At 42.7% G+C, this 23242-nt stretch overlaps 1 protein-coding gene across 1 annotated transcript in view; it reads right to left on the bottom strand.

Annotated features, from left to right (window-relative positions):
- Positions 1-23242, bottom strand: part of FCGBP (Fc gamma binding protein) — a 287645-nt gene that overhangs the window by 74136 nt on the left and 190267 nt on the right. The window contains exons 16-17 of the mRNA XM_078653817.1: positions 21656-22235; positions 6462-6661 (exon numbers count right to left, since the gene is read on the bottom strand). Coding sequence (XP_078509943.1) covers positions 6462-6661; positions 21656-22235 — 780 coding nt within the window. The remainder of the gene's footprint in view (positions 1-6461; positions 6662-21655; positions 22236-23242) is intronic.

Raw genomic sequence — 23242 nt, 5'->3', positions numbered from 1 at the left:
TACTTGGATTTTGGTAAGAAGACCAGCCTTGACTCTACCATGACCACGGGAAAACCAGCCAATAAGCAAACAATGGCAATTGCCATAACTCCGTCAAAACCCACAACACCTCCTTCCCCATTAACCATATTGCCTGACATTATCCATTCTCCAATAGAAGAAGGTCCGCAGACAACCTTCCCGAAGAATCTACTGGACAATATTGAAATGATTGTGCGTACTTATATGTTAGCTTTATCCGACAGACTAAAGGGAGTGGAATCAAGGCTGGGGAGGATAGAGTTGGACCTGGTAGCTCTTGGGCAATTGGAAAGGCCATCTAGACCCCAGAACGCAATACAGTCCCAAAAGGTTCCACATACAATGTGTACTACTTCTACTGAACGAGCAGCTGCAAAATCTACTAACTCTACTACTGATAGCAACATAGTAGTGGCTAATGTAGCTGGCCCTAGCCATCCAACAATAGGTGCTCATTCTGTTAGCAAATCGTTCAAAAACACTGACCCAAAACAAATACAATCTACTAAAAGTAGATCTACCATAATATCAAATTCTACGGACACCCTAGTTAACATCCAACCTAGGGAAACAACTACATTTCCAAACAGTCTGCCTAGAGTTGAAGAGAAAGAGGTTGGTCACGTAAGAGGGGGTCAGGGAAGGACACCACCTATAGAACTCCCACCTGAGGCACTACCATATGTAGTGGTGCTTACCGGGGTTCCTGAGTTGACAAGTGGAAAGCGGGAAGGTTACCTTCAGTTAAAGAACAAGATCATGCACTGGTTGTCATTGTATAGACCCAAAGCCAACTATGTAAATGGTGAAATAGTACATGTGCGCCGTCTGTCTTGGCTGGGTGGCAGAACAAAAGATATAGGGGGTGACATTGTAGTTGTAAATTTCAGGGATATGAAGGCGGTCCAATATATTTTGAGTTGGCCTTACGGCAACGAAAATAACTGTATAGTGCCACGCCCATTAACTTATTTTTATCCAAGATCAATTGTATTCCCCCCTCAATATGCAACTAGCTTCAATCCTTTTAATACACAATTTTCGAATATGGAAGCAGCTAGGAATCCTGCTTACTTGCACCACCTTGCTCCACCCCCTCTAATTCACGGGTGGAACACTGTACCAAATAGCCACAACCAAAGAGGGAATGGTAACATGTCTAATCTCATCCCATTTACTCCCTTGGAACTAACAAATAGGTTTGAGGCATTCAGTGGTTTGGAAGAGTGCGATTGATGTTTAAAGAGCATGGAAGATAATAGGGGTACTGAAAATGCTACATGTATTCGGGAGTGTATTGTGGAAAATGGATTAAGTTGTTTGAAGCCAGGCCCATACACTGCCGTTATTTGTGATGAAACAATTAAAAATAGACTGTCTGTTGCATCTCCTGTGGCGTCTCCTGGGATAAATGAGGGCTTATTCTTGTTACCACTTGTCCCGAGCCAAAGCAGTGATGCTGGGGGGATAGAAAATGTGTCATGTACTTTGGGACATAACCACTGGAAAGAAGGTGATAGTAGACCTAGGGAGGATACATGCCTAGTTGTTATAGGTCCAGATGAAGTGATTAGGAGCCAAATAGCAGCTGTACCTGTCATGCCCCATGATACGAATGAGGGATCTTCCCTATTTTCACTCGTCTCATGGAACACTGCGGGGGTGCGTGCAAAATTGAATGATCCCGACTGGAACGCATACATAAACACATTTGACATCTGTGTGTTGCAGGAAACTTGGGCTACAGTACAACTGCACAGGGTTGGCTATAAAACCTACCAAATAGAGGCTGTCCCTTCCTTGAGAGGTCGTGCATCTGGAGGCCTCTTAGTATGGGTCAATGTTTCCATTAAATTAGCTATCAAAATGATCAACACCGACTCCTTAGACATTCTTTGTCTAGAAATAACAACAGTGGATAATAGGGCGTTCTATTTATTTAATGTTTACAACAGTCCCCAATCTTCCCACAAGGAATCTATGTGTATAGGGAAGTTGGAGTCGCTCATGGATTCACTAAAAACAGAGCCAGGTGTTATTCTATGTGGAGACTTGAACTGCAACTTTGAACCAATCTCAGGGATAGCTATATTGTTTGAGGAGGAGGATAACGCCAATGCAATACCTGCCCTGAATGAGAATCGTATGGTTGCCGGTACAGCATTGGCGCTACAAATCACACGGTTCCTGACCTCACATGGTCTGAGAGCATGTAATGGCCGTATGCCTTCAGACAGCCCTAAAGCCCCTACATTTAAGAGAGGCAATTATGGGAGTAAAATAGACTATGTTATTGTCTCCCTTGATCTCTGGCCTTTTACAGTGGACCTAAAGGTCAAAGAAAGATACGAAAGTGACCACTACCCCCTAGAAATGAGTTTTCTATTAAGCATGGTTATGGAGCTTGACAACATGGAGGGAGGTCATAGTATAGCAACCTCAACCATTGCCGATAATATTGTTCTTAGTAACAATCGTAGGGCGGTTAAATGGGCATTTGTCCTAGAAAAAGAGGATTTGCTAGCTAATATTTATTGCATTTTTGCAGATACCCTGGACCGATATTGTCCCCTCAGCTGCACTCCTAAAGAATTTTTCGACTTACATAAATCCCTTTTCAGCCAATTATTAGAAATTCTTACTAAAAAACCTAAAAAAGGTGCAGGTAGGACTAGTGCAAAATTTGTAGGCAAACCTTGGTATAACAAGGAATGCCGCCTTGCCAAAACTGCACTGATTAACGCTGTTAAAGGGGAAAGTCCGTCAATAGTTAGAGAGAAAAGAAAGGCTTATAACAAAATAATATTAAGAGCTAAATCCTCATGGGATGAGGAATTGTGGCTCAATATGTTAACAGCCGCCAAAAACAAGGACCAGAAACAATTCTGGGAACTGGCAGCTAAGGAAAATAAACGAGAGAAAGGTTCCAGGGAGGTCTACTTAGATGAAGACACTTGGGTCAAGCACTTTTCGTCATTGTATGCGGCCAAAACCTCGACCGAGGCAGCAAATGATGTACCCCCGCTTACACCATCAGTTAACACTCACCAGGTAGTGTTTACTTTAAAAGAAACAGAGGCAGCAATTATCTCAATTAAGAAAGGGAAGGCGCCAGGGCTTGATAGAATCCCCGGTGACCTGTATTTGTACAATATTGATGTCTGGGCACCCTATTTAAATCATTTATTTAACATAGTTACGGCTAGTGAGCACATTCCAGATACTTGGAATGGCGCAGAAATCATTACCATTTTTAAAAAAGGGGATCGTGGTGATCCAGCAAACTACCGCCTCATTAGTCTTTTAGATATCACGCAAAAAATATATGCTAGGCACATTCTAAATAGAATAAATTCATGGTTGGAGGAGGAGTCAATTTTATCTAAATATCAGGCGGGATTCCGAAGCAAAATAAGTACAATTGATCAAGTACTCAGATTATGCTGCTTGTATTGGAAGTATGTCATCATCCGCAAAGGTCACTTGTATGTGACCTTTGTTGACCTGCGAGCAGCATTTGATCTCATTCCACGAGATCTACTTTGGGAAACCCTGAATAGGCAAGGGCTGCCTGGCGATTTATTAAAACTTGTAATAGGATTGCATCGGGAGAATTACGCCAAGGTCAGATGGGGCCCAAATGGGGAACTCACAGACCCGATTCCGATAAGAAGGGGAGTGCGACAGGGCTGCGTCCTGGCCCCTACTCTATTCTCCCTTTATGTAAATGATATCGCAACCTACATGGAAAATTGCGATAATGACTCTCCTCGACTGGGAGGGGAACGAGTTGCGTCCCTCCTCTTCGCGGATGATACAATCTTAATATCACAAACGCCACGTGGACTACAGATCCTATTAGACAGGTTCCAACAGTACTGTATCAATAAAGGATTAGAAATTAATATAAAAAAAACAAAATATATGGCACTGAACCCGCATAAAACTTTTAAAAAGAACCTAATGTTAAATGGGCAAAGATTAGATTACGAGCACAGTTTTACCTACCTGGGGGTCTTGATGGATTCTGCAATGGGATGGGGCCCACAATTGGAAAAATCTAAACTGGTGTTTAAACAAAATTGCTTCCCAATAACACAGAGATATAATAAAAGTGTGAATAAAGCAGTTACTCCCGCGATAGAGCTCTTTAGATACAAGGTTCAATCTGCCTCCTTGTATGGGGCAGAAATTTGGGGGCCAGTATGTAAAAAATCTTTTGAAATACTGGAAAACAAATTTGTCAGGGGTTTATTAAAAGTCCCAAACAACACTCCCCTGATACCCCTATTCTTAGACCTTAATATTAAACACACTGATCAGCAAGCTGTACTGAGACCATTGCTGATGTGGGTCAGATTATGGACAACCTTGGAATTATCTGACTATAGAAACGGGCTGAAGGAAGTATTAGAGCTGGATAGAGATAATAAGATTTTCTGGTTCAAGCATGTAAAAAACTGGCTTACCAAGCTCGGATTATTACACTTTTGGAACGAGCCTGAATCTCTAAACCTAAATTCCAAAAAAATTGTAAAACTAAGCTTCTGGTCATATGTGAATTATGAATCTGTGTACTCAAGAACCCATGGCCCCCTTACTGAAAAATTTCTTATGGCAAAAAACGAGGCTCTATTCGAACAATTTCTAGATGAAATTCAACCTCCACTGGCAAAATCTTTATATCTAAAATTCAGGTATGGAACGTTGAGGATAAAAGTAACTGAGAAAAGATGGGGAAAGACCGATAAAGAATATTGTACTCTGTGCACCAATAACCAAAGGGAGGACATTTTCCACATATTGTTTTTTTGTCCTAGTTATAATAAAGCTAGGAAAAAGTGGATAGTCCCCTTGTGCCGTAACATTGGCTCTATTTCCCATAGGGAAGCTGGCAGAATCCTAAGCACGGACACCAGTCAAGTTATCGTGTTCGGCATTAGCAAATTTCTATTGTCCACTTACTTTGTTAGAAAGAAACTATCCCTTTCCTTCTAGATTAAGAAAAATGTTACTTAGACTCCCCGGAACCATGAACAAAGCCAATGCATTGTATTTTAACCCTGGTTGTAGATTCAATCTAATGTTTAATGGTTTTTTTTTTACTTTTCTACTTTTTTTAAAACATTTTAATATTTATCTGATACTGTGTCAAACTGAGTATAAATCATGTGCTTTATCGATGAAATACTAGCTAACGTGCTAAAATTGATGAAATGTAGAAGGGAGCCCTTAGAATGAATGTTACATTGTTGTATAGTATATTATGAACTGTATATTTTATTGTTATCTTTTATGTTGCAATGCAACGAAATAAAGATTGAAATTGAAATTGACTATAAGCACGATGTTTCAGGTATTTCTACAATTTGCAGTGGAAGATACAACATTTTTTGCATCAAAATGGAGCAGACTTTTATCATCTGAAGTATCGGTTGAAGAAAATCAGTGGGCATTAGAACCGCTCGGTACACTCTGTCAACCTTAAGTTACAACAGTGGTGCATTGTTAAATGAGAGCAACTGCTTTCACAGGTAGTACAGACAGACCAGGATGCCCTAAATGCAATCTCTTTGCAACTGATGACCTACATATGTTTGTACTCTGCCCCAGTTTGCAAAAATTCTGGGAAGGGGTGATACATTATTTGTCATTAATTTTGGACTTGCTCCTCAATTTAACTATTATGGAGAAAGTGATAGGTATCAAGTATGATTTTGTTGGGGGATCTCAGAAATGTATTACAATCATGATGGCCTCCCGAGAACTCTTGAGTGGCGAACTCTTATCTATCAAATATATGAATTGGAGCTTGCTTTGGCTAGAGGAAGGGGTCTCAATGCACTCCAATAATATAATAAAGTCTGGAAACATTTTAGACAGGATACATTTATATGTCAATAATGATTAATAGGAAGCTGAAAATGTTGTATGCATGGTTTTATGCATGTTTATATCCCTGCTATGTCATGTAATTTAATCTAATCTTGGCCAGTTTTCTAATTCAATCTATTTTTGTAATATTGGAGAATTTATATATGAACCTGCTAATGATTAATTGTGACCATATACACTGTTTTCATTTTGTTCCACTATAATTTTATCCTGTATGAATTGCCATTAATTGTCTATCTTATGACCAATAAAAATGTTATTAAAAAAAAAGAATATACCTTCAAGAGGCAGAGTAGAAAAATGAAGGGATGGAAGATGCTACATACATAAATGATTGACCATGTGAAACTGAGCAATCTGTATATTTTAACTGAATGTAATGTTTGTGACGTTTTTCACCTTGAGAAGTTAAGACGTTATTAACACGCGGTTATTCAGTACTGACCTTTAGGGATCTATATATCTTTGCCAGTGTAAGTATTTTTAAATGATTTACTTCAAATGAAGGGCATTCAAGAGTAGACAGCACAAAAAAAAAGCATTACCTTGTAATATTTCCCATTTTCAAAGCAGCCGCAGTCGTCCATGGTCACACATGCTTGACCATCAAAGAAGAACCCTTCTTTGCACTCGCAGCCTTCGGCGCAGGAAGTTGGGCAGCTGCTGCTGTCTGAGATGCGGGCGCAGCTCGTGGCACACGTGTCGGCACACTCCTTGTAGTAGCTGTTTTCAGGGCAGGTCAGTGCTTCATGGTGGAATTAAGAGTCGATATGTGAGGGTTGATGAGACGTAAGGAGAGAAATAAAGAAAAAGGCAGTTGTATGTCAGAGGAGGAGCTAGTGGCCTTAGAACAAGGGCAAGCACCCTAGTCACAGCTAATGTATAACATGCAAACAGAGGAGAATGTAAGCAGAAAGAGTCTGTTTAAGTTGGCAGGAACTCATTGAGGGCTAAGGCATCCTTTACTTCTTCTGGGGAAACAGGAACAACTAGGAGAATAGAATTTCTGAAGAGAGAGAGAAAAAAAGTTAATGGGACAGAAATGATTATAGGCCTGCCCGAGGCTGCAAAGCCTGAATGAGAGAAAAAAAATAGAAACAATGAAAAAGGGAGAGAGAAAGAGAGCGACAGCATGAAAGGATTAACCAACGAACGTATAATACAAGTAAAGAGATTCAAGGGAGACAACAAAAGGCAATATGAACAAAGTAGAAATGAAAAAAGCAGCAGTGAAAGCAGAAAGAAAGAGAAAACAAATAGAAATCAGAGTTCATTGAACTTCAGAAAAACCAAGAAACAGAAAGTAGATATTGAAATAAAAAAAGTGACAGTGAAAGAAAGCATTGGGAAGTTAATGGAAAAAGTGAGCAGAAATTTGATGAAGGAGAAATCCTTGGCGAAAATGTGTCAGGGTGAAATCAGGATAAAGAATACTTATAGAAAACAGGAAGAATATAAATGTCTAAGAGAACGAGATAAAAAACTGCATTTTTCATAGAGTTCATGAAAGAAATAAAGCACGGCAGGAAAAGTTACTCTGATATACATAAAATGAGCAAGAAACAAACTAGAAACGCAATAGAATGAAAGACCTTTTGAGGTACAGTTTTGGAGAAGCAGCAGGCTTCTGTGACGTTAACCGCAATGTCATCTTGGGTTGGCCTTATGCTGGCATGGCTGGTATAGGTAAGAGTGATAGGGTTGAGTGGGGGTAGGTGGGTGCAAGTTGACATACGACGGCATAGGGAAAATAAAATAAATAAATAAAACCACTTACCTTGCGGTCGCCGCATCGCTGAGTGGGCGATGCGGTTAGGGCAAGATAAGTGGTTTTATTTATTTTATTTTCTCTATCCCATTGTCTTTCGATTTCCCCCCCATCTCGCCCCGCCCCCACCCAACCCAACCGCCCCACCATTCTTACCTGTACCGGCTGTACCTGGCCCTATGCTTTTCTGTCCACCTGCATTCAAACCATCCCCGGATGGATCAATCGGTGATACATAGGGATACTAACCTTCTCAATGATTTCTGAGTTTTCAGCTCATCAGTGCACCACAGCAGGAAAATACTGCACCATTTTACAATGTGTGTTGAAGCTGCCTATTCATTTTAAGATCCCTTATAAGTCTTCAAACATTTTCTGAAACTAAGCTGAACGTATAGTCTACACTTTATGAGGTGAAAGCCTCTTCTGTGCTGCAGCTAATAAGAGTGCCAAGTTCAGTCCTAACATTCACCTGATTATCGCAAAGGTGCCCCTGAACTTCTAATATGTTCCTCAAGGGTTGCTGGCTGAGGGGCACCTGTGCAAACCTGAGCAGTGTGGTGAGCGGCAGCCATTATATAAACTCAGTCTTGCAAACCTTCTCTGCCAATATAAACGATGGGAGATCCAATATCGATGCCAGTTTTTACCTGCAGCCACCAATGTTTAGTTTATGCTTGCTGATTGACCTGTGCCTTCGGTTGTCAGCCACCACCATGTACATCAAGAGAATCTCTTCAGGCTTCTTTCTCTTGTGACCAGCCTTTACTACACATCACTTGCCATGCAATGCCATTACGACACAATTACCACAAATATCCCTTTACCACAAATGCATTTCCCATGCTGAGTAAGCATATTTAAGGAAAGTGTGTGCGTATATATGGGTTTTGGGGTGATACGTTTATATGGTAGTAAGGGGTATTTTTAGGGTTTAGTGGTGGGCAAGTGTATAAGGTCGTAAGGGCATTTTGAGAGTTCAAGGGGGGGGTGAGGATATTGAGTGGTAAGGAGATTTTTATAGTTTAGGGGTGTAAGTTTATAGGATGGTAAGGGGATTTGAAGGATGTAGAACTGGGTTTGGGTTGCTAAGGGTACTTAGGGGGTGGGTAATGGAATTGATTGGTAAGAGTATTTTAGGGTTTAGGAGCGGGTAGAGGTATATGTTGTTAAGGGTATTTTAGGGTACAGAGATGGGCTGGAGTAAACGGTGGCAAGAGAATTTTTAATGTTTGGGGGTAGGAGTATAGGGTGGTGAGGATATTTTTTAGGGTTTAGATGTGGGTAATGGTTTAGAGTGGTAATGTGAAAAAGGAGAGCAAAAATCATTTTAAAAAGGAGGGAGGTTAGGTAGGATTTCCCCCACTAAAGAAAAAATGTAAATGCATAATAATGTCAAAAAGGGTCCCCCCACAAATTTACCAATAAAGGCATGCGTGATAAAGGTATTGCATGGTAAAGGCACTGCATGGTAAACGATGTATGGTAAAGGTATGCATGGTAATCGCATGCATTGTATTTTCATACAACCCTTTTCTGTCTCCTCTGTAGACGATGGTCATGCTCCGTCTGTGTGGATCACATACAAACGTGATTCGTTTTAGTCCAGGCTAGTGGCTACCACTCTGCATTCGCATATTCGTACCTGTTCCATAAACAATGGCATAGTGCCCTGCCACATGCAAAACATTGACTCCTGTGTGCTGAATTCATGCCATAGTATCAACAACTGTTTGGCCTTCCTCTTTGGGTTTCTGCATGGTATATGTGTCACCAAACCAACAACTGTGTTCTGCTTTTCCACATTGATGGGGTCCTTGATGAAGATATCCTCCATGTTCATTGCTTTGGCATGTGAGCGCTGGTATGATCTCCAGAGGTACAAGCTGAGCCACACACAGTCACATTATACAATTTTCATCACCTGTGAAATCACTTCGTCTTGTGGATCACACATGTTGCAGGTGCTCACCATCTCTGACAGCTTCCCTTGACTACACTCATCAACTTGATTCCATCTTCTCCATCTAATACAGAATGAATATCTCATAATCATTAGTCAATTGGCCTTGGACATGCATTGAGGTCATTGACTGCCACACCATAGATAGCCTCAGAGCATGTGCAAGGTAATGTTAGAAAAATACCTTTGTAGGTCTCCTCTAGCTAATTAAAGGATAAGTGACCATTCCATTGCAGCAAGAGTCTCTTTGATAACCTTGAAGAGAGTCATCAAACTTCCATCCACACATTACATCTTGACGCAGACGAGGATGGTGGCATACGAGGGACACGTCATTGGTGCAATCCATGGGATATATAAGACCGTCGCAGTGTTGGGAGAGACAGGCTCGCACCAGGGTCTGCTCCTCATCCTTACATGGGGTCCCAGCAGGTAGTCAGCACGCATACATCTCATCAAACAGGTAAACGGGTTTGAAGTCCCATGTAGGTCATCCCTTTATTCGCTTTTTTGCTAGGCACAATGTTTTAGGTGTACCAGGCATGGGTGAGTGTATGTTTCATTCAGCTTAAAGGAGAATCAACTAATCACAAGCATCACAGACATAACAACACCAAGTTAAAATGAGGCAGATGAAGGCAGGTATGGTAGCAACTACACCATGATAACCACAGGGGTGATTTCTCTACAACTCCACACGCCAGATCTGCTTCTCAGACCACGCTCTCGCCACCGTCCCCCGCTTCCGAAGAGTGACCGATTGAATGAAACACCAATACAGGCAGTGCGAGAAGAAATACAGAGATCCATTCAAAATAACGGAAAAAGAAAACAAAATGCAGTTAAATCTTAATACAGAGTACATTCACCGAGGCAGACAAACAGAGAAATGTGTGCATAGATGCCGGGAAGGTATGTTGATGAAGTACAGAGAGAGAGAGACAGAAGAAGGGCCAGAGACAAAGAACAATGGCACTGATTAACACAGACAGGGGCAGGCAGATGTGTTGGTTCAGACAGAGAGGTCTATAAAGAAGCGAAAAAGACAGGAAAGGGGAAAAGAAAGGGAGATGACAACGCCCAGAGATGAGGCGTAAGGGACTCTTCATGGGATGGAGGGGTCCCATATCCTGTGCCACGTCACCAGCGAGACTGCATGAATACCTGAATCCTGCCTGTCCTTCTGCTGTCATTTCAGTGGCAAGGCCTTGAAAACGTGGAATGACTATTTGCTTTCGACAGCGAAAGGGGGGTGTGATTGCCCAGGTAGCAGGGGTCAGTGCTCAAGGTCTGACAGGTGAGAGATGTTCTAGAAGTCTGAGAAGTCTGAGAAGTCTGAGAAGTCTGAAGGTTTCAGTTGGAGGCGACGAGTCTCCATGCCACAGTGCTCCCTTAGGGGGTGCTACACTAAGGTCATGCCTGCCAGGCCCACATCAAACACCCCTGTGGCCAGCTGTAGGAATAACATCTCAAAAATCTTCCGATAACCCTTTAACTTAATAAGTCCGAACTGCAAGAGTATAGCAGGGACTTCGTCACCCTCAAGTTAGTTTAGGGTTTTGTATTTGCTTATAGGGGATATACTTGAGGTTATACTTATTACTCTAATTTGGGAAAAGATAGGTACACAAGGTAACAGGAGCAGTGTGTAAAGTGGGAAAAAAAGAGTGAATAAAGGCTTTATAAAGTATGACAGTTACTACTATCCCGATGATGATACAATAGACCAGAAAGGGGTCCTTCTCCCTCTTACGTAAATAGCTGGGTTTTAAAGAGCATGCAGAAAGCTCCCTTCTCGGAGATGCATCTGAAAGGGAGAGGGAGCTCAAACCAGTATTTGGCAGCAAAACCCGAGCAGGCGGGACCGCCCCATTTTTTTCGTTTGATGAGAGGAATCATTAGCATTCTTGCTGACTGAGAACCTAAGGTTCTTTTAGGATAGTATTCCACCATCCTACTGGACAAGCAGAAATTGTGAATGACAGAAAGATGCAGCACAGAAGTAAGGAAGGAAGGCAGAGGGAGAAGAAAAGGTTAGCCGCAGAAAAGCAAAGACCAGCCCAGAGAAATGATGTATGGGCCGGGAAAGGAAAAGATGAAAACATTAACTGAGACAGGCACAAGTTGGGTGAAAAATATCTTTATTACAAAATCCCCAGCACCATAAAAAAAGTTGTAAATCTTATTTGTCTTCAGTTGAAAGTGCACAACCTAATGATACTTATGATCTTATGCTGGTGCTGATAATTATTTTCCATTCGTGGATATTTCAGCCCACAACAGCGATGACCCTTCTACATAATGCAATTCATGCATAAATTACTTCACTGCAACTCCCAGAATACAACATCTCTTTTACACAGAACCTGAAGACATGTAGAGGTATAAAGGCAATGATGGCTCCATTCACGTTCTTTGTCCTTGGATTTAAAACAAAGTACAGCATCCGTGCATTCAAGATCATATGAGGATGTGTGAAGTGTGTGCAATTCCCCCTCCAGGCCTAAGCACTGTATTTATGAATGCTCCAGTAAGATTTTCCCTTATTCAGAAGAGAATGCTTAAAAGTCAAATGTTTGTTACAAATCTGTTCCTCCTTTAACTGTGGGCAAGTACATTAGTGTCAGCGTTTATCCCAATCCTTTGCATCTTGTGGCACATGTTCACCCACCCATGTTCTTGTAGTTCATCTAGATTTAATCCACTTGAACTACATCACTTACTACATCTACTACTATGATAAAGAGGAGCCTACACTTGTAGGTTCTGCTGATCATGTATATATTGCTCGTATTTCTCAATCAATTCTCTCTGGCTGTCACAAATCTCTCAGCATCCAAACTTGTTACATATTGAGGATACTTTCCCTTCTCTCAATGACCCTCTTAAAGATCTTTACTTTATTCCAAGGACACGTGCTGTTACTAAAACATCGTAATAGTATAGGGTGACCAGGCGTCCGAGAGTTGCCCTGAAAGTCCCGGTTTTTCGCCAGCTGTCCAGGCAGAATTCAAGAAATTAAGCTCATGTCCCGGTTTTTAGAGCGGGTCGGCTGCAAACGGTGGGAGGTATATTTTATGTTTTGCAAAGCAGGGATAGTTCTCAGCTGTTATAAGAAAGTAATTTAATTAACAGGCCTGCTACTGGCTTTAGAAATGGCATTTTATGTATGTTCTTACTACCTCTTCTGTAATTTTCTGCTTAGGAGCACTGTCACTCTGTGCGCTGGGTTGCAGTAAAATCGTAGTTCTTCTATTTTTGGGAAATGTCCCGGTTTTTGGCTTTAAAATTCTGGTCACCCTACAATAGTAGGATAATCTACTTCTGAAATTGCTGAGATATGAATATGACCTTTAACATGCTTTTTATTACCTAATTTTAGAAGCAACATTTCTCATGAAGAAGTATTTCAGGATAGATGAGTTCAGTAACATTTACTTCGATGTTCAGTTTAATTTCCTTTAGGTTCACAGTAAAGTTCTTTTTTCATGTAGAAGAGGAAATACAGTAGCTTTAGTTATGTAGTGGGCCTTTGTGCCATATAAGTTTTAAGTCTTCACAGTCGCTGTAACTGAGTTGTCCTGAGTTACCCCGAGAGTGCGGGCATGGGTCACTACACTATTTGTCAGCAATCAATTTAAGATGTCTAGCAATAGATAGAAGACCTGTTGAAGACCTTACAAATCTGCCTTGCTTCACATATAATGAACATATTTCTCATTTCAAACAGTACCGGTTCTCTCACACGATCTCTCACATACATGGTCAGGTACACCTATAAGCATTGTGAAAGATCTCCACATGGCCAGCTTGCAATGTGTTCATGTATGTGCGGATAGACAACGTGGGGAGCAGGGGTGTGAGAGAGCTCGGGTTGAGGAGTCAAACCATATCCATGAATAAAAAATCCAAAGGATATATTTGACTGTTTAAGCATAAATATGGTTGGCCATAAGACACTCAGATAGATAGGCTCTCTGTAGAATTAATACAATGCCACTGTTAGTGTCTGGAAGTTTGATGCATGATTGAAATTCGGGGCAAACTGAGTAGTTGCAGGTAATGAGTGCCAAAGAACTCTGTAAGAAATAATGCATGATATTGGGAGGGACAAAAGCTGAGTTTTTTTCTAATGAATCTGCTCTCCTCTTCATGATCGCCATAGGCTCCTGGTTGAAAAAATCATTAGCCTATGTTATGTTAAATTATTTTATGTCGATTTGTAGAGCACACTAACCACCCGTGACAGTATCCAGACGCTTGATCTGGTGTGTCAGTGTGTGTAGAGTTATTCGAAGAGGCAGGTCTTCAGCTTCTTGCAGAGCTCATGAAGTGAGGAGGAGGCTGAGACCTGTTGTTAGAGCTTATTTCATGTTTTTGGTGCGATATAGGAGAACGAGTACCCTCCTGCTTTGCTTTTATGAATGTGGGGTGGGATGCGAATGGGAGTGAGACTGAGCTTAGATGTCAGACAGGTTGGTGGAAGTGTATGCAGTTATTCAGGTATGCTGGTCCAGTGTTGTGCAGGGCTTTGTAGGTGTGTGTGAGTAGTTTGCATTGACTGTGTCTGGTATAGAATGTGCTGTTCTAGTCAAACCTGCTTGTGATAAGGGCTTGCGTGACGATTTGTCTGGTGTTTTGTGGCAATCGTTTGAAGATTTTTAGCAGCACATGTAGAATGTGGAAGATGGTGGAGCTCACTGTGTTGACTTGTGTCCTCATGCTGAGCTTGTTGTCCAGGATCATCCCCAGATTTCTGGCATGGTGGGTGGGTTTTGGTGCTTGTCCTAGTTTTGTTAGCCTCCAGGTGCCATCATCCCATAATGAGATCTTGTTTTAAAAAAACAGTATTTCTGTCTTGTTTGAGTTGAGCTTCAAGCAGTTGGTTCTTATCTATTCTGCTCTTGTGGCTTTGTAGTTCGTGAAGTTGGTTGTTGTGGCAGTTGTTTTGTCAATCGGAGTGAGGATGAGTTGGGTGTCATTGAAGCAGGAGATAATGGTGATGTCTTGAGAATGGATTATGTCGGTGAGTGGTATCATGTAGACGTTGAATAGGATTAAGCTCAGGGACATTCAATGGGGGACTCCGCAGATCAAGTTCTTGCTTTCCAATGTCAAGGGCGGCATACGGACATTTTGGATTCTTTGCCGGAGGGAAAGAGCAAATCCAGTTCAGTGTGTTTCCTTGGATGCCGGCTTTGTGGAGTCTTCTGATGAGTGTATGGTGGGAGACTGTGTGGAATGTCACAGAGAGGTTAAGCAGAATGAAGGGCCGCAGTTTCTTCTTGGTCCAGAATGGTCCTGATGTCATCTGTAGCTGCCATGAGTACTGTTTCCATGCTGTGGTTCTTTCCGACTTCTGATTGGATATTTTCCAATAGGTAGTGTAGCTTAAGTGTGCTAGTGGGTTACTTGTCCTTTGCCTTGTCCATCACTTTGGCTGGGTAGGGGATCGGGTAGATGGGGCAGAAGCTGGCTTGGGTTGGCTGATGCTTTTTCGAGCAGGGCATTTAATCGCTGTGTGCTCCCAGTCTTCTGGGAAGGTGGCAGAAGTGATGGAGGTGAGGGCACTGCTGATAATGAATGCACTGAAGTTGCAGACATTGAGGGGGCATGGGTCTGATGGGGCCCCTGAGTTGATGGTGTGCCTGAAAGTCGTTGTTTCTTCTCAATGAGTGTTTAGAGGTGGGTGATAAATTCCACTCTGTCAGCAGAGTTCGTGGAGTTTTGGCCACTCCGCATTATGCTTGTGACGTGGAGTTCCAGCCAAACTCTGTCAATGGCTACATGAGGCTGTTTATTCTTGTGTGTGGCTCGCCAACAGCAAGTTGGCGAGTGGGAGCAAGAATTGGCATCCTCTAGTGTGATTTATGGGTGCCAGGAGGGCACTCTGCAAGATTTTCTGAACGCAGGTGGGCACGACCATTCGTGGTGAGAAAGCTGCAGCTCGATTAGAAAATCTACTCGAGTGGCAGCAAAGAGTTGCACCCTCTGGCCTGCTGCATGGTGCTGCTCTTGCTAAATTTGCACTGCAGAACAAGTTCCCAGCGCTAAAACTCAGCGCATGCAGTACAACCTGCTGATTTCCGCCCATTCGCGGAAACTCTCAGTTTTCATGTAACTCCATAGTATTCCGCAGAGTGAAACTCTGCAAGTTCCGCCCACTCCTAGTGTTTTTCAACTGAACATGTAGATGTTTTGTTTGGTGATGAGCTCGCTATGGTCTGGTTGGTTACTGAAGTTGCTGTCAATGTTCGATATTTTGCTGTGGAAGAAGTTAGATGGTTGTTGCAGGCTACTTGGGAGGTGGAGATGCTGTTGACAGAGGCTTTGGGAGTGGTGAAATACTTCAAGAGCCAGAAGATTTTCTTGCTGCTGTTGAAGCTCTTTTCGATATGTTTAGCTAGCGCCCTTTTCTTGGTGGCTCTCATTTGCCGTTGGTAGCATCGGCGTGCCAGTTTGTAGGTTGTTCTGTTGGCGGTTTCGTGCCAGGCTCTCCATTTACATTCTAGCTGTTTGCAGTTCTGTTTGAAGTCCAGAAGGTCCTCTGTGTACCAGCTGGCTTACTTATTGGTCCTTCTTTGCCTTTTGGGATTAATGGGTGCGAGGGAGTCTTCACAGTTCCTGATCCGGTAGGTCAATAGTTGAATAAATGTTAGCAGTTTAGTGATTTCAGGTGTAAATCAGAGAGAGAGAGAATACTATGAATTGCACTGACTCAAAGATGTGCACAAATTGAAAAACTCACACACACACACACACACACACACACACACACATGGAGATATGAAATGTACCGTAGAAATATCTTCACTTCAAAAGTAACAGAATGAAATGTATGTGTAGCTAAAAAATATGCTTGCAGGGACACAGCAAAACATAAGAATGCAGACACGCAAACACACACCAGCACACTTACACAAATCACCCTTTTGCTGAAATTACTTACAAACCCAAAAGCACGCAGATGTAACCATCCACAAATAACCACATACATAATAGGTGTTGTGCAGACTCTGAGAAGTCGACATATTAAACATGGAACACCTTATCTAGGCTTTCACAAAAAAAATAAACCCTCAGCAATCAGTGTAAAAAAAACAACACAATCACTTCAGAAAAACTTCACACTCCAACACGTAAGCCATACATAGAAACTCAAATTTGAATGTACACTTGTTGAGTCGCACCTTGCTTGGACTTACAGGCACTCTCGCTGGCAGACATTCAAGGACCATGGACCAGATTTACTCATTTTTTATGTAATGCAGGACAGCAACCACATTTGTTGGAATGTGTTGCAAAAGAAGGAAAATATCTGTTTAGACTGGGCTGCTGCTGCCCTCTTTCCTGATGCACTTAAAGGCTGCATTGCATGATGCGCCACCTCCTAAAGGTGAGTGTGCGCTGTCTGCCATAGGCTTTGAACTCAAAGCAAGCCCTTCCAATACAAATGTCTCACTCTAGCCAAGCATGGAATAGTCCCATGCATTGGATGTGGGCTGTGAAATTCAGAACAAATACAATTTGTGTGGGATTTTGAAGAAATTACAACATTTCGCCTTTTAGTGCCTGCTTCAAGGATGCATTTTTTATGGTAAGCCTAGTATTTAGATCGTACCAGATCACGTTTTGCATAAACAAACTATAGATGTTTGCACGACAGTACCCCAATAATGCCTCTTTTGTGCAATTCCAATCGTATGCTTTGCATCACTTTGCGTGACTTTGCGTCATTGTGCATTTTGCAATGTGTTTGTAAATCTGCATTTCGAATCGGAAACCATAGCAAGGACTGAAACACCGGAATAACACCATGAGGAGGAGTGTCTGCTCTCCTTGATATACTGCTGCCAGGTAACAATGACTTCATGCTGCACCTTCTGGTGCACAGGTAACAACTAGTTAATCCTACGTGGCATTCCAAGTAAACAGCTATGTGGGTGAATGTGGGGGTAAACGTCAGGGTTGGTGTGACTGATTAGTGCTCTGGTGGTGTGCTATGCCTTGGGGATACGGGAATTTGATCCATATAAGAACTTGGAGAAATAATATTTATGTGAAGTCAAGAATGGAGGATTGGTATTGGTTGACGTCAGGAAGGCTCCTGCCCAATACTAGCTGACGTAACGATGGTCCATGCAAAATGTTGGCAGATGAAACAATGGCTCCTGCACAATACTGAAGCAGCAATGGCTCCTGCATAGTACTGATGGAGATATGGCTCATATAGAAAACTAGATGATGCAGTAATGGTGCTACATAATACTGTGCCAGGCGATGACTGCTGCACAGCATGGATGCAGGGATGTCTACTGTAGAATACTAGCTGGTGCAGCAATGGTTCATGCACACTACTGAAGCAGTGATGGTTCCTGCGCAGTACTGATCCAGGGATGGCTCCTGTAGAATACTAGCTGGTGCAGCAATGGTTCATGCACAGTACTGAAGCAGCAATGGTTCCTGCACATTACTGAAGCAGCAATGGTTCATGCACAGTACTGAAGCAGCAATGGTTCCTGCACAGTACTGATGCAGGGATGGCTCCTGTAGAATACTAGCTGGTGCAGCTGTCGTTCATGCACAGTACTGAAGCAGCCAGGGCTCCTGCACATTACTAATCCAGGGATAGCTCCTTTAGAATACTAGCTGGTGCAGCTGTGGTTCAATCACAGTACTGAAGCAGCCAGGGCTCCTGCACATTACTGATGCAGGGATGGCTCCTGTAGAATACTAGCTGGTGCAGCAATGGTTAATGCGCAGTACTGAAACAGCCAGGGCTCCTGCACATTACTGATGCAGGGATGGCTCCTGTAGAATACTAGCTGGTGCAGCAATGGTTAATGCACAGTACTGAAGCAGCAAGGGCTCCTGCACAGTACTGATGCAGGGATGGCTCCTGTAGACTACTAGCTGGTGCAGCAATGGTTTCAGCGCAGTACTAAAGCGGCAATGGTTCCTGCACAGCACTGATGCAGGTATGTCTCCTGTAGAATACTAGTGGGTGCAGCAATGGTACATGCACGGTACTGAAGCGGCAAGGGCTCCTGCACAGTACTGATGCAGGGATGGCTCCTGTAGAATACTAGCTGGTGCAGCAATGGTTAATGCACAGTACTGAAGCAGCCAGGGCTCCTGCACATTACTGATGCAGGGATAGCTCCTGTAGAATACTAGCTGGTGCAGCTGTCGTTCATGCACAGTACTGAAGCAGCAAGGGCTCCTGCACATTACTGATGCAGGGATGGCTCCTGTAGAATACTAGCTGGTGTAGCTATGGTTCATGCACAGTACTGAAGTAGCGAGGGTTCCTGCAAAGTACTAATCCAGGGATAGCTCCTTTAGAATACTAGCTGGTGCAGCTGTGGTTCATGCACTGTACTGAAGCAGCAAGGGCTCATGCACAGTACTGATGCAGGGATGGCTCCTGTAGACTACTAGCTGGTGCAGCAATGGTTTCAGTGCAGTACTAAAGCGGCAATGGTTCCTGCACAGCACTGATGCAGGTATGTCTCCTGTAGAATACTAGTGGGTGCAGCAATGGTTCATGCACGGTACTGAAGCGGCAAGGGCTCCTGCACAGTACTGATGCAGGGATGGCTCCTATGGAATACTAGCGGGAGCAGCAATGGTTCATGCACGGTACTGAAGCAGCAAGGGCTCCTGCACAGTACTGATGCAGGGATGGTTCCTATGAAATACTAGCGGGAGCAGCAATGGTTCATGCACGGTACTGAAGCAGCAAGGGCTCCTGCACAGTACTGATGCAGAGATGGCTCCTATTGAATACTCGCGGGTGCAGCAAAGATTTCAGCGCAGTACTAAAGCAGCAATGGTTCCTGCACAGTACTTATACTTATATCCTGTGGAATACTGACTGATATAGCAATGGCTCCGCCAAGGTACTGATGCAGGGAGGGCTCTTGTAAAATACTGTCTGAAGGTTAATCCTTGTGCAGTGGAGGATAATGGCAGGTTGGTGACTGATGGAGTTACCCTTGTATATAGGGGTGGCGTCAAAGCAATATTGGCTGTTGATAGTGAAACCTGCATAATACCGACCGACTGAAGTGATAGCTGACAATTACTGAATGATGACAAGATGACTACTAAGCAACTCATCATGATGGGGTGGTAATTGCATAGTACTGGCTACCAGCGGGACGACCTCTGAACTATATGTGAAACAAGGGACGAAACCTGAAAAATAATCACAGATTGAAATGATTCTTGTACGTTACTGAGGGATGCAAGACATACGGATGGGGTGGTTGTACAAAACTGGATGACAGCACGATGAAACTTGACCAACACTGATGAGGCGACTCTTGGACAATACTGGTAATGCTGAGTAGTATATGCAGACAGTAATGACAATCACTTTAATGTCCATTTCGATCAAAGGAGAAAGAAAGTCTTTTATTGGTGGCACGATGTCTTCTGTAGGTCCATTCCATCCAGCCTTAACCACCAGGTGGGAAAAGAGACACATCTGTGTAATTTTCTGGATTGGAAGCCACGGCCTTCTTGTAATAGCCACTCTCTACTTTCTACCTCGTGCTCTCATTTTACTAATCTAATATCAGAAAGTAATGAGGAAATTAAAGCTGTTGACTCTCTACCACCCTGTCTACTCTACTAATAATAAATAACAGAAGGTAGATACAAATGCTTGTCCAAACACATTTCTGTTTTAAAAAAATCAGTCCGGTTCTCAGAAATCTGGGCAACTGTATTTACACTCTTATGTTCGCTCCTAGAAAGAGAGAACTAAGGGCCTGGGGTACACACAGACAAGTTGCAGCTGGTATGTGTAAACTGCGCCCCAGCCTGTCTGCCACTTTGCAATGCGACCAATGCACTAATAAGTCGCGCTGCAAAGTATCCATTCGGAGGGGATTGCAAAATGGATGCCAATATTATTTTACAATCCACTGCGAATGACTGCGAATGCGGGGATGGTGGCCTGCAAGCGACTTCAGACCACCATGTACACATTTGGTTTCAACTTCCCATTGAAACCAAATTTGGGAGTAGGCAGTGGGCTTTTGGGCGACTTTTCATTCCCTCTGAGAATGCCAACTTGATTACCAAAGGGGAAGCTTTTCAAGCAAGGAGGGATACGCTTCCACTATACGAATCAGACACCAGTCCTTTGATGTGTTGGTATCTCATTAAGGGTCTACAACTGCAACTGCAGTCTCTAAACAATTATATATATTTTTTTATGGCAACTCCCAATCAGGAGAGGGATACCCCTTTCCAGCCCTCCCCTATTTGCGATTTGTAAAGGTTTGTTCTGAGTCATAAAGTATCTTTCAACTTAAAAAAGAGACTTTGCGCATAGCCAAATACACTTTTGCAGTCCCAAAGCCTGTCCTTTTTGTGTCGTGGGGCTCAGTGATTGCAAAAGTGTACATAAGGCCCTTACAATCTTACACTGATTGAAACACAGATGAAGAATTAGAGAGAAGGAAGCAGCATTAAACTAAATGAGACAGAGCGAGATAGGAAGAAGCAGGCAGGGGTAGAAAGAAGCTAAAATGTGCAAACATTTTTGTTGGCAGTATTGGCTGTATCACGTAAACATATATGTATCAGCAATATGTTACCAGTACGTGGGCGACTGCTGTTCGCATGTTTTTAAAGTTTTTGAAAATGTTATTTTCTATAATATCATTGGCAGCAAAGTTAAAATATTATGTGGTGCTGGTGCAATATAATGCTGGCATCAAATACTGCTGACCAATTCAAATGCCACCAACAGCCTTCATCAATGTCATGATAGGGCAAACAGTGAGGACATAATCTCATAGAGCTGACACAGAACTGTTGACTTGATATGGGACCAGGCAAGGAGGCGGGATGAGAGGAAGGCTTAGGAGAACAGAGGAAGTGAACAAGAAGCCGAGCAGTTTCTGGTAACCGGATCACTGGACCAAGCATCTAATTCCCCTGCTTGGAATTTGAACGTTGTGAGAACCCAATTGAAAGCAGGATATACTTACGACAGAAAGAATCACTTCTCCAGGCCTGGATTTTCACCCCAGCAGCCTGACATGCAGTCACATAGCTCTGGATGCTGAAGCAGAGGACCGTTTGGTCTCCATTGCCCATGCACAGATCATAGACACAGTTATTAAAATATGCATCTGGGTTAATCGTGCTGTGACAGACGCTGAAGGGCCCGTCGTCTGCAGTGAGGACTCCACAGTAGTTCTTGCGTTTAAAGACTTCCTTGACTTTGGTATCACAAGTTGGGCATGGGTCGTCTGCGCCTCCACAGCCATCATCACAGGTTACGCCCGCCACTGGAACCTTCCATGCAGACCCAAAGGCGGCAACATTTGCAGCCTGTCTTGAATTTGGAAGGAGGAAGTCGTCGGTCTTGTCCCCGTTGTAGTTTCCGCAGAGGCCACACATTGAGCCCTGGTAGTTGCTGGGCACAGTGACTGTAGCATGGTAGATCAAGTCATAACCCACCTTCAAGTCAAAGTCTGTCTTGACTAGCACATTAACGCCGTAGTAGAAGACCCTGACCTTTCCATTCTCCAGGTTGAGGGGAAGATTGCTGAGTATCCCGTTCACCTAGGGATAAGAGCGAATGAGACTTAACGTCAAGACATTAGTTTAACATATGTACCATGTTCTCTTCATACTCTTAGCAAGAACCGTCATCACTTATGTAGACTCGTAAGTACCCTGTATTATTTAGCATCAACTGTACCGTTCAATATTGACCGACAGAATATCGTGGTACAAGAATATTGAGGGACAAAATATTGAAAGGTAAGTGCATGTAGGGAAGTATAGATTTACTACTCCTAACTCCACAGCTATGGACCTTGAAGATGTAGGTACTTATTTGGGGAGTTAGATATAGAAAATCTAGACTTACTTACCTGTCAATATTTGTTTTTGATATTTTGTCCTCAATATTGTGCACCATCAACATTCTGGAGTCGATATTCAGGGGCACACCTTTAAGATCAAATCGGGCCCAACCAAAACATTTTTCAGATTTTATTCAATTGGGTTATCGGGATCTATTAGTGAGCAGAAGTGGTGGAGAGTTGTTGCTAGCACGCCCACAAGTAGCCATATCGCAGCCCAAAGAAGCAGAGGAAGCAATCAGCCCGGAGATCCAAACTGAAGTGGGAGTGCCATAAACATTTTTTGCCCTAAAGTGCGGTACAGCTAGATGGGCTTGAAACTAAAAAAATGTATAGACCAACATGTGGAATTTAGTTGTTTAAGGTGGACGGAAATGTTTGAAATGTCTTTATTAATAATTTTATAGTTGAAACTTTAAAAAAAAATCCCTTCTGTATTGCACAGTTTTGGTTAAATGTTGATGGTGGAAATCCCTTCTTCTAAAATTTAGGCAATCATTTACCAACACTCTTCTGGGACTAAATTAACTGCTCGCATGCCCAGTCCTAGAATATTTTGGGCAAACCGCTAATTACAGATCCCAGGCTAAGTCTCACCAAAGAATGATGTGTAACCAAAAATCTGTTTGGTTAATGATACTTCAATGTTTTACTATAGACTCACTATAAAAGTGTTTCTCCCAAAAGTTTTTGCAATATCAG

This window comes from Lissotriton helveticus, chromosome 7 (genome assembly GCF_964261635.1).
Source record: "Lissotriton helveticus chromosome 7, aLisHel1.1, whole genome shotgun sequence".
NCBI classification, from domain to species: domain Eukaryota; kingdom Metazoa; phylum Chordata; class Amphibia; order Caudata; family Salamandridae; genus Lissotriton; species Lissotriton helveticus.
The sequence above is the reverse complement of the archived record's forward strand: the minus strand, read 5'-3'. Positions and strand labels throughout refer to the sequence as shown.